The sequence below is a fragment of the Heterodontus francisci genome, chromosome 1, assembly GCF_036365525.1.
Source record: "Heterodontus francisci isolate sHetFra1 chromosome 1, sHetFra1.hap1, whole genome shotgun sequence".
Classification (NCBI taxonomy): Eukaryota; Metazoa; Chordata; class Chondrichthyes; order Heterodontiformes; family Heterodontidae; genus Heterodontus; species Heterodontus francisci.
Genome location: NC_090371.1, coordinates 138,681,705 through 138,695,166, shown reverse-complemented (window position 1 = coordinate 138,695,166; position 13,462 = coordinate 138,681,705). Strand labels below are relative to the sequence as shown.

General features: G+C 44.3%; 1 protein-coding gene across 3 annotated transcripts in view; it reads left to right on the top strand.

The window, feature by feature from the left end:
- LOC137372677 (kelch-like protein 5) overlaps nt 1–13,462 on the top strand; it is a 211,094-nt gene that overhangs the window by 136,084 nt on the left and 61,548 nt on the right. For all 3 annotated transcript variants that reach the window (XM_068036734.1, XM_068036744.1, XM_068036724.1), the window contains one exon: nt 2,803–3,015. In XM_068036734.1, coding sequence (XP_067892835.1) covers nt 2,803–3,015 — 213 coding nt within the window. The remainder of the gene's footprint in view (nt 1–2,802; nt 3,016–13,462) is intronic.

Here is a 13,462-nt window from a genome sequence, read left to right as displayed (position 1 = left end):
TGGCTCGGCATCATACAGAAGGGTGGTGAAGACTACGGCTTTGTACACTTTGAGCTTGGTCTGTGCTCTGATGCTGTGGTTGCTGCACATTCATTTGTAGAGTCTGCCGACTGCACTGTTTGCTTTTGGAAGCCTATTGTCCACTTTCTTGTCTATGGTGGCATCAAACGAGATGATGCTCCCCAAATCTGTAAATTACTTGACGGCATTCAGCTCGGTTCCCTTGATGACCATCCTTGGTGGTCTATATTCTTGGGGTGCAGGCTGATGCAGGACTTCAGTTTTCTTTAAACTGATTTTTAGTTTGAAGACTTGTACCGCCTCGGAAAAACGTGTTGTTATACGTTGCAGGTCTGACTGATTGTGGGCCAGGAGAGTGCAATCATCGCCGAAAAGAAGTTCACAGATGAGTTTTTCTTGTGTCCCTGTGTGAGCTTGAAGACGCCTGAGATTCAAAATGCCTCCATCAGTCCGGAAGAGTACGTGAACTCCCTCCTTAAGGTCTTCTGTCGCCTGCTGCAGCATCATGCTGAAAAAGATGGTGAATAGGGTCGGGGCCAGCACACGACCCTGCTTCACGCCAGAGGAGATTCAGAAGGGACTCAAGAGGTCACTGTTATGCTTTACTTGTCCGTACTGATTTTCATGAAACTGCTTCACCATAGCCAGGAACTTAGGTGGGCATCCAGGTTTTTCAAGGATTTTCCAAAGTCCATCTCTGCTGACAGTGTCGAAAACCTTGGTGCGATCTACGAAAGTGACGTACAGGCCTTTGTTTTCTTGTAATTGTTTGAGTGCAAATACTATGTTTGTGGTGCTTCTGTTTGCTCTGAAACTATACTGGCTCTCTGGGAGGTTTTCTTCTGCAATGGTAAGCACCAGCCTGTTCAGAAGCATTCTATCCAGGATCTCCCAGCAATAGAAAGGAGGATGATCCCACGGTAGTTGGAGCAGTCTGATTTTTCTCCTTTGTTTTTGTACAAGGTGATGATAATGGCATCACGACGATCCCATGGAATCCTGCCTTGTTCCCAGCAGGCCGTGAAAAACTCATGGCGCTTTGTGTGTCGTGCAGAGCCACCATTCTTCAAGGCTTCGGGTGGAATTCCATCAACTCCGGGGGCTTTGTTGCTCTTCATCTGGTTGATGGCGGTCACAGTTTCCTCTAGAGTTGGTATAGATATATCTGGTCTTACAGATTATGCTTCCAGGGAGAAATTTATAATTATATGGCAATTCATAGAATGGATTCCTTAGTTCATGTCTGAAATTCAAACTACAGGTACCAGTACAACCGCAGAACATTTATTTGTTTCCTGTTCTGTTTCAAGAACCACACAAAAACTGCAGTAGGTGATATGTCATTTATAGTAATAAAAGCAAAATACTGCAGATGCTGGAAATCTGAAATAAAAACAGAAAGTGCTGGAAATACTCAACAGGTCAGGCAGCATCTGTGGAGAGAGAAGCAGAGTTAACTTTCGAATGAAAGGTCACAGACCTGAAAGGTTAACTCTGCTTCTTTCTCCACAGATGCCGTCTGACCTGCTGAGTATTTCCAGCACTTTCTGTTTTTATGCCGTTTATATATATTGATGAGATGAATTTGATGATGCATGTTTGCATATAGTGCTCAAAATCCTAATTGGTATATGTCATGTTCAAGAAAACAGCATATTAAAATGTTTCTTTGCTTTTAATTATTAGTTTTTATGTGGCCAAAAATCCTCAGTTTCTCTGGTGCACACTTGCCATAAATCCAGCAGACGTACAGTGGGCGGGTTGTAAAGTACACTGGCACTAGGATGCACTGTCTCTCAGACTGTGTTGGGAGCTCTTGCAGGGCCTTGTAATGGGTGGAGCTGCTGCTTGCCTCTTGCACAGCCAGTTTTGTGGAACAGGTGGGAACTCCTTGGCCTGGGTGTCTCCATGACCTTGGCCTCTCGAAAGCCTGACAACTTCAGAGGCTGATATGCCTAGAAGGAAGAGACACCTAGCCTGTTTAGAGGCAGAACTGTGGCCCACCTTTGAGCCTTAGGTGTTCAGGCCTGGATACCTAAAGAAGAAAGAGGATCACAAAGTAATTTTGGTTTCCTTACAAAGGGATCTGTCAGGACAATATTTTGTTTTCTCCCGAGGAAGGGTGAGTGGCCAAACCCCAACCTGACCCTATACACTTCTGTTTGCAGCTTCTCGGGGCTGGCAGTGCTTCACGCACATACCTAATGTTGCAGGTACTGCCATACACATAATGTGGCCTTGCTCTGGTCCAGTGGGGTCAGTAGTGACATCCTACACTATAGGTCTTGGTACTACAATTTTGTTTCTCAGGTAAAAAAGACATTGCAAGCCCTAAATAAACATTTGTTTTTATAGTCATGCTTTAACAAGAAAGCCCCTGTTCAAAATGGGTATTTTCAGCTAGCCCAAATGCACAGTAAGCTAATTGTGTATACATATAGTTTATGTAAGGTAACTCATTGCATAAAGTTTCAATAAGTTCATAGTCTGCTGATTTGTTGGTCCTGTGTTAAATGAACTATAAAACTTACATGGTCATCTTTGTGAGTTCTCTGTGCACAGTCTGTTCCATGTTACTCACTTGTATTTTCATGTAACAAATTTGACAGAAGACAAGATCTGTTTACAGATTTTAATACGTTTTATATGCAATAGCCTATGCATTTCATTTTTTTGTGAGAAGCACTGTGAATTATATATTTGTTGTTAATCCCATTGTAAACTATTTACTGTTAACTTGCTTGAGTGAAACACAAGGTGATATTTCTTCTTTTGTTGTAGGAGCACTTCATGGATGTGATAAGGAATCAGGAGTTTCTGCTACTGCCAGCAAAGGAGATAGTTAAACTGTTGGCCAGTGATGATATGAATATACCAAATGAAGAAACCATATTAAATGCACTGCTTAGCTGGGTTCGGCATGATACAGATAACAGACAGAAAGAACTTAGCAAACTGCTGGCTTACATCAGACTTCCTCTGCTCTGTCCTCAGGTAAATTACATTCTTGCTTTAAATTATTATTTAGCTGATTCCATGAGTCATTAAAGGGGCACTAGCTTCAACAGTATTTGGCAAATCTTTCATTTCAGAAAGAATAAAAGCCATCAGCAGTTTTATTATGACAGCATTCACAAGCCATGTGGTGCTGCATTTTAATTTGACTTATGTCATTGAATCTGTGGGACTGATTTTCATGTTGATTTTCATCATTCTCTCGCCTGGGCATGAAATGCAAATGCATAGCACCGCTTCTAGCTCTGCTACAAAGACCTACCTGGCTTTCCTGGGGGTAGGTTGCACCACTGGTCACTACCTGCATGGTCCACGTGGCGTTCTGCAGGATATGGGTGCACGCAGCTACATCTCCTGCACGCACCCGAACATGTTGAAACGTCGCTGTCCTGACGTCACACAAACCAAAGAGCTGATATCACAAGGGCGATGGGGTTGGGGGGGAGGAGTTTTATGCAGGCGACTGGAGTCTCGGCCACCAGCGAGAGACTCACATTGCTTCTTTTTGGGGCAGTCCTGCCATATCATGAGCCAATCAGGCACTTGAAGGCCACCAGTGGGCATTTCCCGGATTCAGGACCCTGGGGTGGCGGTGAACGCTGTCGGAATGACCCCATCAGAGGCCCAGGATAATGGAGTGAGCCAAGCCACAGGTAAGTGCTGGCAGGAGGGGTTTCACAGGGTGTGGGATACGGGGGAGGGGGGTATAGGGGGGTTGACAGAAAGGGCAGGGCTTGGCTCTCAGCACCCTCTCCCCCCCCCCGCCCCCCACTTTCCGATGCCGGGTCCCTCGATCAGGCACTGTGCCTTTGAACGAGGGACACACCCCCGCCTTCCACCCCGAGGAGATCACAAGCAACCCCACGGATTCACATGTTGTGCTCCCCGTGTGGCAACAGGCCCGCCCACTGCTGGGTTACTAAAAACAGCAGCGGGAAGAGGCCCTTAATTGAGCATTAATTGCCCCTTCAGGGGCTCAATTGGCGGCAGGGCGGGAAGGCTGTCCAGGCCCTTCCCACCATGGACTTAATTGGGATGTAAGCGGGAACATAGGAAATAGGAGCAGAAGTAGGCCATTTGACCCCCTTGAGCCAGCTCTGCCATTCAGCTAGATCATGGCTGATGATCTGCCTCAAAATGCCATTTTCCCACAATATCCCCATGTCCCTTGATATCTTTAATATCCAGAAATCTGTTGATCTCTGTCTTGAACATACTCAATGACTGAGCCTCCGCAGCCCTCTGAGGTAGAGAATTCCACAGGTTCACCACCCTCTGAGTGAAGAAATTCCTCCTCATCCATGTTCTAAATGGCCTGCCCCTTATTCTGAGGCTGTGTCCCCTGCTTCTAGGGGAAACATCCTTCCTGCATCAACCTTGTCGAGCCCTGTAAGAATTTTGTATGCTTCAATGAGATCACCTTTCATTCTTCTAAACTCTAGAGAATATAGGCCCAATTTCCTCAGTCCCCAACCACCATCCCACCCGATTAAATGCCTTCCCCAGCTCCAAATTCCCCACAGTGGAGAGCAAAATATACCGCCCCAGGATTCCATGTTTGGACAATGCAGCTCCTGGCAACATGTGAAGCAGTAAGTTGGGCCCTGGAGTTGCTTTATTTAAAAGGTCAGGCACTCTAATTGCAGGTAAGTTTCACATTTTTTGGAACTTTTTCTGTTGTAAAGGCTCTGAAAGTACTGTGGAGTGTATTTGAAGGTGTTTTGATGAGTTCCTGCAATTGCCAGAGGGTGTTGCCACATCCTCACAGAATAGGGAAATAGTTGACCTGTCCACACAAAGACTGAAAAAGGTATGGTGGCAGTGCCTCTGGGTCTACAGCAGGGCAGGGAGATGGAGCAGAAGCTGCAGAGAGGGCAAGCTCCGTGCCATGTTCTCTGCCAAGTTGGAGCCAGGCTCCTCCATGCTCCTTAACAGTGGCAGGAGGCTGTCTGGCAAGCCAGCCAATGCACCCACCATCTCAGTGTGTCTATTCAGTGCTCTCCTGTATGCCTCACCATTGAGGTCCTCATCGAGTTTTCTGCAGCAGTAGTTGTCTGCCACCTCACCCTCCAGTCCGCTGGCAAATAAGCCATTCTTTCACCCTCGCCTAGTTGCAGCCCACTCACACCCGGTGACTCGCCATGTGCTGATCCCAACTGTATATTAACCTCCGAGGTAAATGCAGTGGCAATGTCTGAGCTAGTGGCTGGTTGTCAGACCAACTGATACGGCCTCTTCAATTACCTGTGCTGTTGCTCTGTCTACTCCTCCTGGGGCTCCTGTCTATGGAAACTGCTTTGTTGTGAGCTCAAATAAAGAGGCTTGGGGGAAACCCCGAATTGTAACTGCTTACTTTCCAGCAGGGTTTTGTTGGATAACGATTAAGAGTAGGAACTCAAGTTGTTTTTTTCAAACCTTCTCTTAGCCTGAGGACACTGAAGCTAACTGTAGTAGCCCCAGATCACTAACTTAAAATAGACTTTCTTTCTTTTGGGCCTCCTTATCTCGAGAGACAATGGATACGCGCCTGGAGGTGGTCAGTGGTTTGTGAAGCAGCGCCTGGAGTGGCTATAAAGGACTAGAAATAGACTAGTGATAGAAAATAATCTTTTTTTATGGCTGGATGTTTAGTCAAAAGGACCACCTACTGCTAAAACTGGTTCCTCAGACTAATCAAGTGAGATAACACACAATCAGGAGCAACAACACAAAATCTTGATGATGCATCAAAAAAGAACTTGCTTTTATATAAATACTTAACACATTCTCAGGATATCCCAAAGTGTTTTGCTTCCAATAGATTGATTTTGAAGCACCATTTCTGTTGTTTTGTAAATACACACATTAGTCAATTATCTGACAACAGAGTCAATCAGAAAATGAATAATTGACCAGGTAATCTGTTTTTTATGATGGTGGTGTTTGAGGAAGGAGTGTAGACTAGGACACATAGATAACTCAATGCTCTTCTTCAATGGTGCCACAGGATCTTTTACGTCCAATTGGCCAGGCAGATAGGGGCTCAGCTGACAATGGAGGATTGTCTCAGTTCTATATTGAGATATCAGTCTGGATATGGATTGAATTTAAATAGGAATTCTCCCTTTACTCTGCTGTAACTTCGGTGGTGTTTTTCCAGAGTTTCCACATGTTGTTGTGGGGGCAGAAAAGTGGAGTTTTTGATTTATAATGGCAGAGTGGAGACACCTGGGCAACACTGTTCTCTTTAATGCTGTAGGGTAAAGGGTTCAGCTGCAGAAAGTGTACAAAGGAGGGTACATCATTTTGAGACTGAAGACCACCATCCAGTAAAACCATAGGTAAAAAAATACATCAACTGAATACATGCAGCCACCACCTCTCTTGCATCTGACCATCAATGAGAAATAAGTTTAATAAGGTCAAGTGGAGGTGGTTGAACTATCTGTTGTCGGAGATGCTCATTGCTTAGCACCTAAGTGCCATAAATGCTACTTGCTGCTTATCAGCCCAAGCCATGAATGTTGTCCATGTCCTGCAGTTTCTTTATCGGAGTTCCTGTACCCTCTAGATCTTAAGTGAACAGACCCATTCCTCACCTTCTAAATGAAGATCGATCATTAATAAAGCAGCTAAAGATGGAATGGCCAAGGGTGTTACTCTGAGAAACTCCTGTAACTTTGTTCTGGGGCTGTGGTGATTGGCCTCTGACAAACATAACCACCTTCCTGTTGGTCATGTAAGACTTTAATAACTGTAGGGTTTTCCCCTTGCCAGTCACCCTCCCTCTGCCATTGATCTCATTTTGGGCTTCTTGGTGTCAAACTTGGGTTGAATATTTCTTGATGTAGAGGACAGATATTCTTATCCCTCCTGTGGCATTCAGCTTCTTTCCATGTCAGGATCAAGATGTTGATGAAGTCTGAAGCTGAGTGCCACTGGCAAAACTGTGCTTAACTTCATTGTTGATAATTCCTTCCATCACTTTGTTGATGATTGGGAGGAGGCTGATAGGGTGGTAATTGGCCATTTTCAATTAATGCTGTATTTTTGTGACTAAGGCATAGTTGGGCAATTTTCCAAATTGTGGAGTATTTTTCATAAATATTTAGTGCTAAAGAAGGCTAAATGTATGCCAGTAACGTCGCCAAAATTGCTTGTTAGGAATTCCCTGAGCCCCTTCCCTGTCTGCTTCATGTGGAACCTCAAAGATTATATCCATCATATCCAGTGGAATCCTTCTGTATGCATTAATCGGGATTGTGAGGTAAGGCCGTACCAAATTATTATGTTGTAATTAAGTATTCTGTCAATTATTATAGCAATGGACAGTTCTAATTAGCTGTTAAAACACAAATTCATAGCAATTAATGCAAAGCCAGCTCTAAGTTTATGTTTTAAGTTGGAGAAAATTTATTTTTGAATAGATAACTATAACCTATCTAAATCATCCAGTTAGCATAATTTGTCAATATATTATGTCCAAGAGAATAGTGGTTCCACTATTCAAGTTTTCTGAAGATCAACCTGATTCATAGGATACCTTGTTCATGACAATGGTAAATTCTTCAGGCCATCTGGCTACAGGCAAGCTTTGTAATGGCCAGAAATTTTAAAAAAAAGTGCTAAAAATTTGGAAACAAGCAGAAAATTGCTTGTCTGTTAGCATCTGACAAAAAGCTCAATTAAAAACATTAACTTAAAGCTTTCCTTTTTACTGGACCTTAGCCCAGTAAATGTTTGGTGCCTTTCCAAAGGCCTCAATGGGACTCATATCTAATGACTGTGTAATAGCTGTAATTCCTGGAGAAGCCCAAGAACACTCCAGTCGCACCCCTTGGCAGGCTATGGCAGAAGATCTGCCCATTCCTTCCCCTGGATTGGAATGGAAAGGGCTGTGTAAACAATGTGGAATTGTGGCTTAACCAGGTCTGCCCCAAATTCTTGACATCTCTCCCCCCCCCCCGCCCCCCAATCCTATCTGGCCCGAAGAATCTTGGGACACAGTATCCATTTTATCTGATCCAAGTGTTCCTCTGGATTACTCCCAGTGCCACACACTAGCAAGAGTAGAAATAGGAAGATAGGGAGGATCAATGTGTGGCTTGGTGCAGGAGGGAGGATTTCAGATTCTTGGGGCATTGGGACCAGTTCTGAGTCAGAAGACAACTACGGGTTGCTCTTCAACAGGACTGGGACCAATATTCTCACGGGGAGGTTCACTAGTGTGGTTGGGGAGGGTTTAAAATAAATTGTCAGGGGGCTGGCACCAGCATATAGAAGTAGAAAAGAGGAATAAGGTTCATAATATGCGAGTGTTGGACAGTACTATAGAAGGGAGTAGGTCCATATTAGATAGGAGTGGACTGAAAAGGACTAGGAGGAATGCAAAGACAGGAGTGCAATGCATGTGAGCTACAAGCACAAATAGCAGCATGGGAATATGATGTAGCAGCAATAACAGAAATGTGGCTTAAAAATGGTGACGAATGGGCACTTAATATGCAAGGATATAGTGTTCAGAAAAGATAGAGAAGGAGAAAAGGGATGTGGGATGGCAGTAATAATTAGGGAAGAAGTTGCCCCCCCCACCCCCCCCCGCCCCAGGAGTGGGCTAGGAGGCGGGGAGGCGTAAAATAGCATAAGGTGTGGGGGGAGGGGGGGTGGCGGTTGCTATGCCCGTTGCCTGACTGCCTCTGCTGCTATTTTACCAGTGGCAGGGGATGTGGTAAATGGCCCGTCTGCCCTTAGGCCGATTGAGGCCCTTAAGTGGCCAATTAATTGCCACATAAGGGCCTCTTCCCGCTGCCAATGGTATTTTACATGCAGCGGATGGGCACTTTGGCACCTGATGAGGCCACCTAGTACTACCTAGTGGCCTCCTTGCAGACGTGGTGGGGGGGGGGGGGGAGGTGGTGCTGGGTGGCCTCCTGATCAGGCACCCTGTGCCCTACACTGCCACCACCCCCCCCCCCCTCCCCCACACACACTTTGCCGGGGCCTAGCCTATTGTCCGTGAGGAGGTCTGATCACCGCTTACCTTTTGGAGGCCGGCATCCATTACCTTCTTTCTTCTGGGTACAGTCCCAGCAATGGCCACAGCTCCCTTTGGTGCTGCTGGGACTGAAGAGCTGCCAGCCTTCTGATTGGCTGGCAGCTCTTGGAGGGCAGGACCTCCTTGCTTAGAGGGGCAGAGGCCCCGACTGTAGTCATTTAAGTGCCTGAGCCATGCAAAATATCAGCGTGGTCACTGCCTCACCATTGAATTCCAGCAATTGTAGTGTTGGAAAGAGAGGATGTCCTTGTGGTGGTAAGAACATAATCCATTTGGTTAGAGTTGAGAAGCAAAAAGGGTATGATTATGCTACTGGGGGTATTCTAGGCCTGCTAACAGTGAGAGAGACATAGAGGTGTAAATCTGCAGGGAAATCACAGAAATGAGCAAGAACTGAAGAGCGGTGATAGTGATGGACTTTACACAAATATCGATTGGGATAATAGTTGTTTAGTAGTACAGAACTTGAGTGTTGCTAAAAATAGAGACATATTTTCGAAGCTTTTCGTCTTGCACTCATCAGAGCAATCGCAAGAATAACCAATGTAAGGGAAAACAACAACTTATACTGCATGAGAAGAGAATGCTGATTAGTTAGCAGGTGAACTCTGATTGGTAGAGGCGTTGCCATGGCAAATCCACCAGTTTACAGTGACTGACAGTTAACTGCCAAGCTTTGTTTCAAATTTAAACCAGGCAGCTTGACTCTGATTGGTCAAGGCATTGCCCTGAGGAATGAACCAACGAATGGCTGTCACTTATTTTGTTCAGCTGAAACAGGCGCAATGTTTTACATGTTCTTTCTGTCTGCAAAGAACAGGGCCCCATGTATTAATATATGTAGCTTCCAGTATGTGCAAATACGCCACACCACCAGCCCTACTGACAATCTTAAATTGGTTGTCAGCATAATTCTTAGCACACTGTGGATTATTTAGCAAATGTTGTCCAATCGTGGAATCACATCTGATGTTGGACACTGTGTTTTGAGTTTTACAAGCACGTTCTGGTTGGGTACCGCCTGTACCTTGCCAGTTGCAAACAGCAGAAGGGACATGTTGTTTGATACAATCCATCAGTCTTTGGGATATATGGCCTATATACCCAGCATCACTTTGGCATTGAAATAACAGGGTGCTGCCGTCAAGCCAAAAAGACATTCTGCCTATCACACAAATCAGTAATGTGATATATGAATGCCTGGTTTAAATTTGAAACAAAGCTTGGCAGTTAACTATCAGTCACCGTAAACTGGTGCATTCACCATGACAATGCCTCTACCAATCAGAGTTCACTTGACAACCAATCAGCACTCTCTTCTCATGCAGTATAAGTTGTTGTTTTCCCTTCAATTAGTTATTCTTGCGATTGTCCTGATGAGTGCAAGACGAAAAGCTTCAACAACATGTTTGTATTTTCAGCGATTGGGATAATGTTAGAGTAAAGGAGGAGGGAGAGGAATTTCTGTAATGTGTTCAGGAGAACTCCCTTGGATCAGTATGTTCTCAGCCCAACTAGAAAGGAGGCATTGCTGGATTTGGTGCTAGGAAATGAGGTGGACCAGTGTCTGTGGGGGAGCACTTGGGTAAGAGTGATCATCATATGGTATTGTATGGTGGTAATGGTATGTGGAGATGGTGACGTCGTGGTAATATCACTGAGGTAATCCAGAGACCTCAGATTAATGCCCTGGGGACAGGGGTTCAAATCCCACCGTGGCAACTGGGGGAATTTAAATTCAATTAATGAATTTAAAAATCTGGAATTGAAAGCTAGTTTCAGTAATGGTACCATGAAACTATCATTGATTGTCGTAAAAACCCATCTGGTTCACTAATGTCCTTTCGGGAAGGAAATCTGTCCTTACCTGGTCTGGCCTACATTTGACTCCAGACCCACTCTTAACTGCCCTCTGAAATGGCCTAGCAGGTAACTCAGTTGTCAAGGGCAATTAGGGATGGGCAACAAATGGGCCTTGCCAGTGATGCCCACATCCGATGAAAGAATGAAAAAAAGGTTTTGACTCGTAATGCAGAAAAGCAAGGAACAATATTAGGTAGGATGTCTAGATTGGAAGAGGGCTAATTTCAATGCGATCAAGAGGGATCTAACCAGGATAAAATGGCACCAAAGACTGAGTGGAAACTCTGTAATGGAACGATGGGTTACTATAAGGAAGAGATGCTTCAGTTACGGGCTACATACATTCCAACAAGGGTGAAAGGTAGGGAAACAAAAAACAAAGCACCCGGTAGGGAAACAAAAAACAGAGCACTTTGGATGACAAGGGAGGTGGAGATTATGATGAAACAAAAAAGAGGGTGTATGATGCATGTCAGGTGAATTCTTCAAGTGAGGACCAGGCCAAATACAATAAGTTGAGAGAGGAGGTGAAGAGGAAAATAAGACTGGCAAAGAGAGAATATAAGAACAGAATGGCAGTCAACATAAAAGGGAACCCAAAAATCTTCTCCCAGCATGTAAATAGTAAGCAGGTAGTAAGAAATGGATGGGGCCTATTAGGGACAAAGAGGGTAATATATGCTTAGAGTTGCAGGACAAGGCTAGAATACTTAATGAATTCTTTGTATCGGTCTTTACTAAGGAAAAGGAATCTGACAAAATATCAGTAGAAGCAGAGAGAGTGGATGCAATGGATAGGGTAAAGATTGAGAGGGAAGAGGTTCATGGAAAGGCTGGCTATGCTTGGGGCAGATAAGTCACCTGGTCCGGATGGATTGCATCCCAGATTGCTAAAGGAAGTGGGGATGAAGATAGCAGAAGAGCTTGCCATAATCTTCCAATCTTCCCTAGATTTGGGGGAGATGCCAGACGATTGAAGAGTGGCAAATGTGACACCCTTATTCAAGAAAGAGTGTAATGACAGTTTTAGCAACTACAGGCCAGTTAGTTTAACATCAGGGGTGAGTAGCATTTTTGATACGATAATCAGGGAAAAAAGTCAACAGACACTGGGAGAGGTTTGAGTTAATTAAGAATAGCCAGCACAAATTTGTAAAAGGCAGATCATGCTTGACTAATCTAACTGAATTTTTTGATGAAGGTAACAAAGAAGGTTGATGAAAGGAATGCGGTGAATGTTGTCTATATGGATTTTAAGGAAGCATTTGATAAAGTACCACATTAAAGGCTGGTTAACAAAATTGAGGCTCATGGAATAGGAGCGTCAGTGTCTAATTGGAAAAAAAATTGGTTTAAGGACAGAAAACAGTGAGTCGTGGTAAATGGTTGTTTTTCAAACTGGAAGATGGTAGACAGTGGTGTTCCCCAAGGGACAGTGCTAGGAGCACTGCTTTTTTGCTGTTTATAAATGACTTGGACTTTGGAATACAGAGCAGAATTTCAAAATTTGCCAATGATACTTAACTTGGAGGAGTGGCAAACAGTGAGGATGATATGAACCCGTCTGCAACAAGATATACATATATATATATGGACATATGTTCTCTGGAGTTTAGAAGAATGAGAGGCAATCTAGTTGAGACATACAAGATTCTGAAAGGGCTTGATAAGGTAGAAACTGAGAGATTGTTTCTGCTGGTCGGAGAATCTAGAACATGGGGGCATAGTCTCAGGAAAAGGGGCCGATTATTCGGAACTGAAATGAGAAGACATTACTACACTCAGAATCTTTGGAATTCTCTACTCCACAGGGTTGTGGATGATCCATCATTGAACACAGTTGAGGCTGGGATAGATAGATTTTTGGTCTAGCAGGGAATCAAGGGATATGGGGAATGGGCAGGAAAGTGGAATTGAAGCCCAAGATCAGCCATGATCGTATTGAATGGCAGAGCAGGCTTAATGGGCCATATGGTCTGCTTCTGCTCCTATTTCTCGTATTCTTGTGACATAGATAGGCTAGTAGAATGAATAGACAGGTGGCAGATAAAATTTAATACCGAAAAGTGTAAGGTGATGTATTTTGGCAGAGCGATAAGGTGAGGCACAATTCTAAAGAGTGTGCAGGAACACAGGGACCTGGGGGTGCATGCGCATTGATTTTTGAAGGTGGCAGGACAGATTGAGAGAGTGGTTAGCAAAGGATATGGGATCTTGGACTTCATGAATAGAGGCAATGAGTACAAAAGTGGGGAAGTTATGCTGAACCTTTATAAAGCTCTGGTTAGGCCCCAACTAGAATATTGCATCCAGTTCTGGTCACCACACTTTAGGAAGGATGTGAGAGTCCTTGAGAGGGTGCAGAGGAGATTTACCAGAATGGTTCCAGGGATGGTGGATTTTATCTACAGGGTTAGATTGGAAAAACTGGGGTTCTTCTCCTTGGAACAAAGGAGATTGAGGGGAGATTTGATCGAGTTGTACACCATTTTGACAGGCTTAGATAAGGTAGACAAGGATTAACGGTTC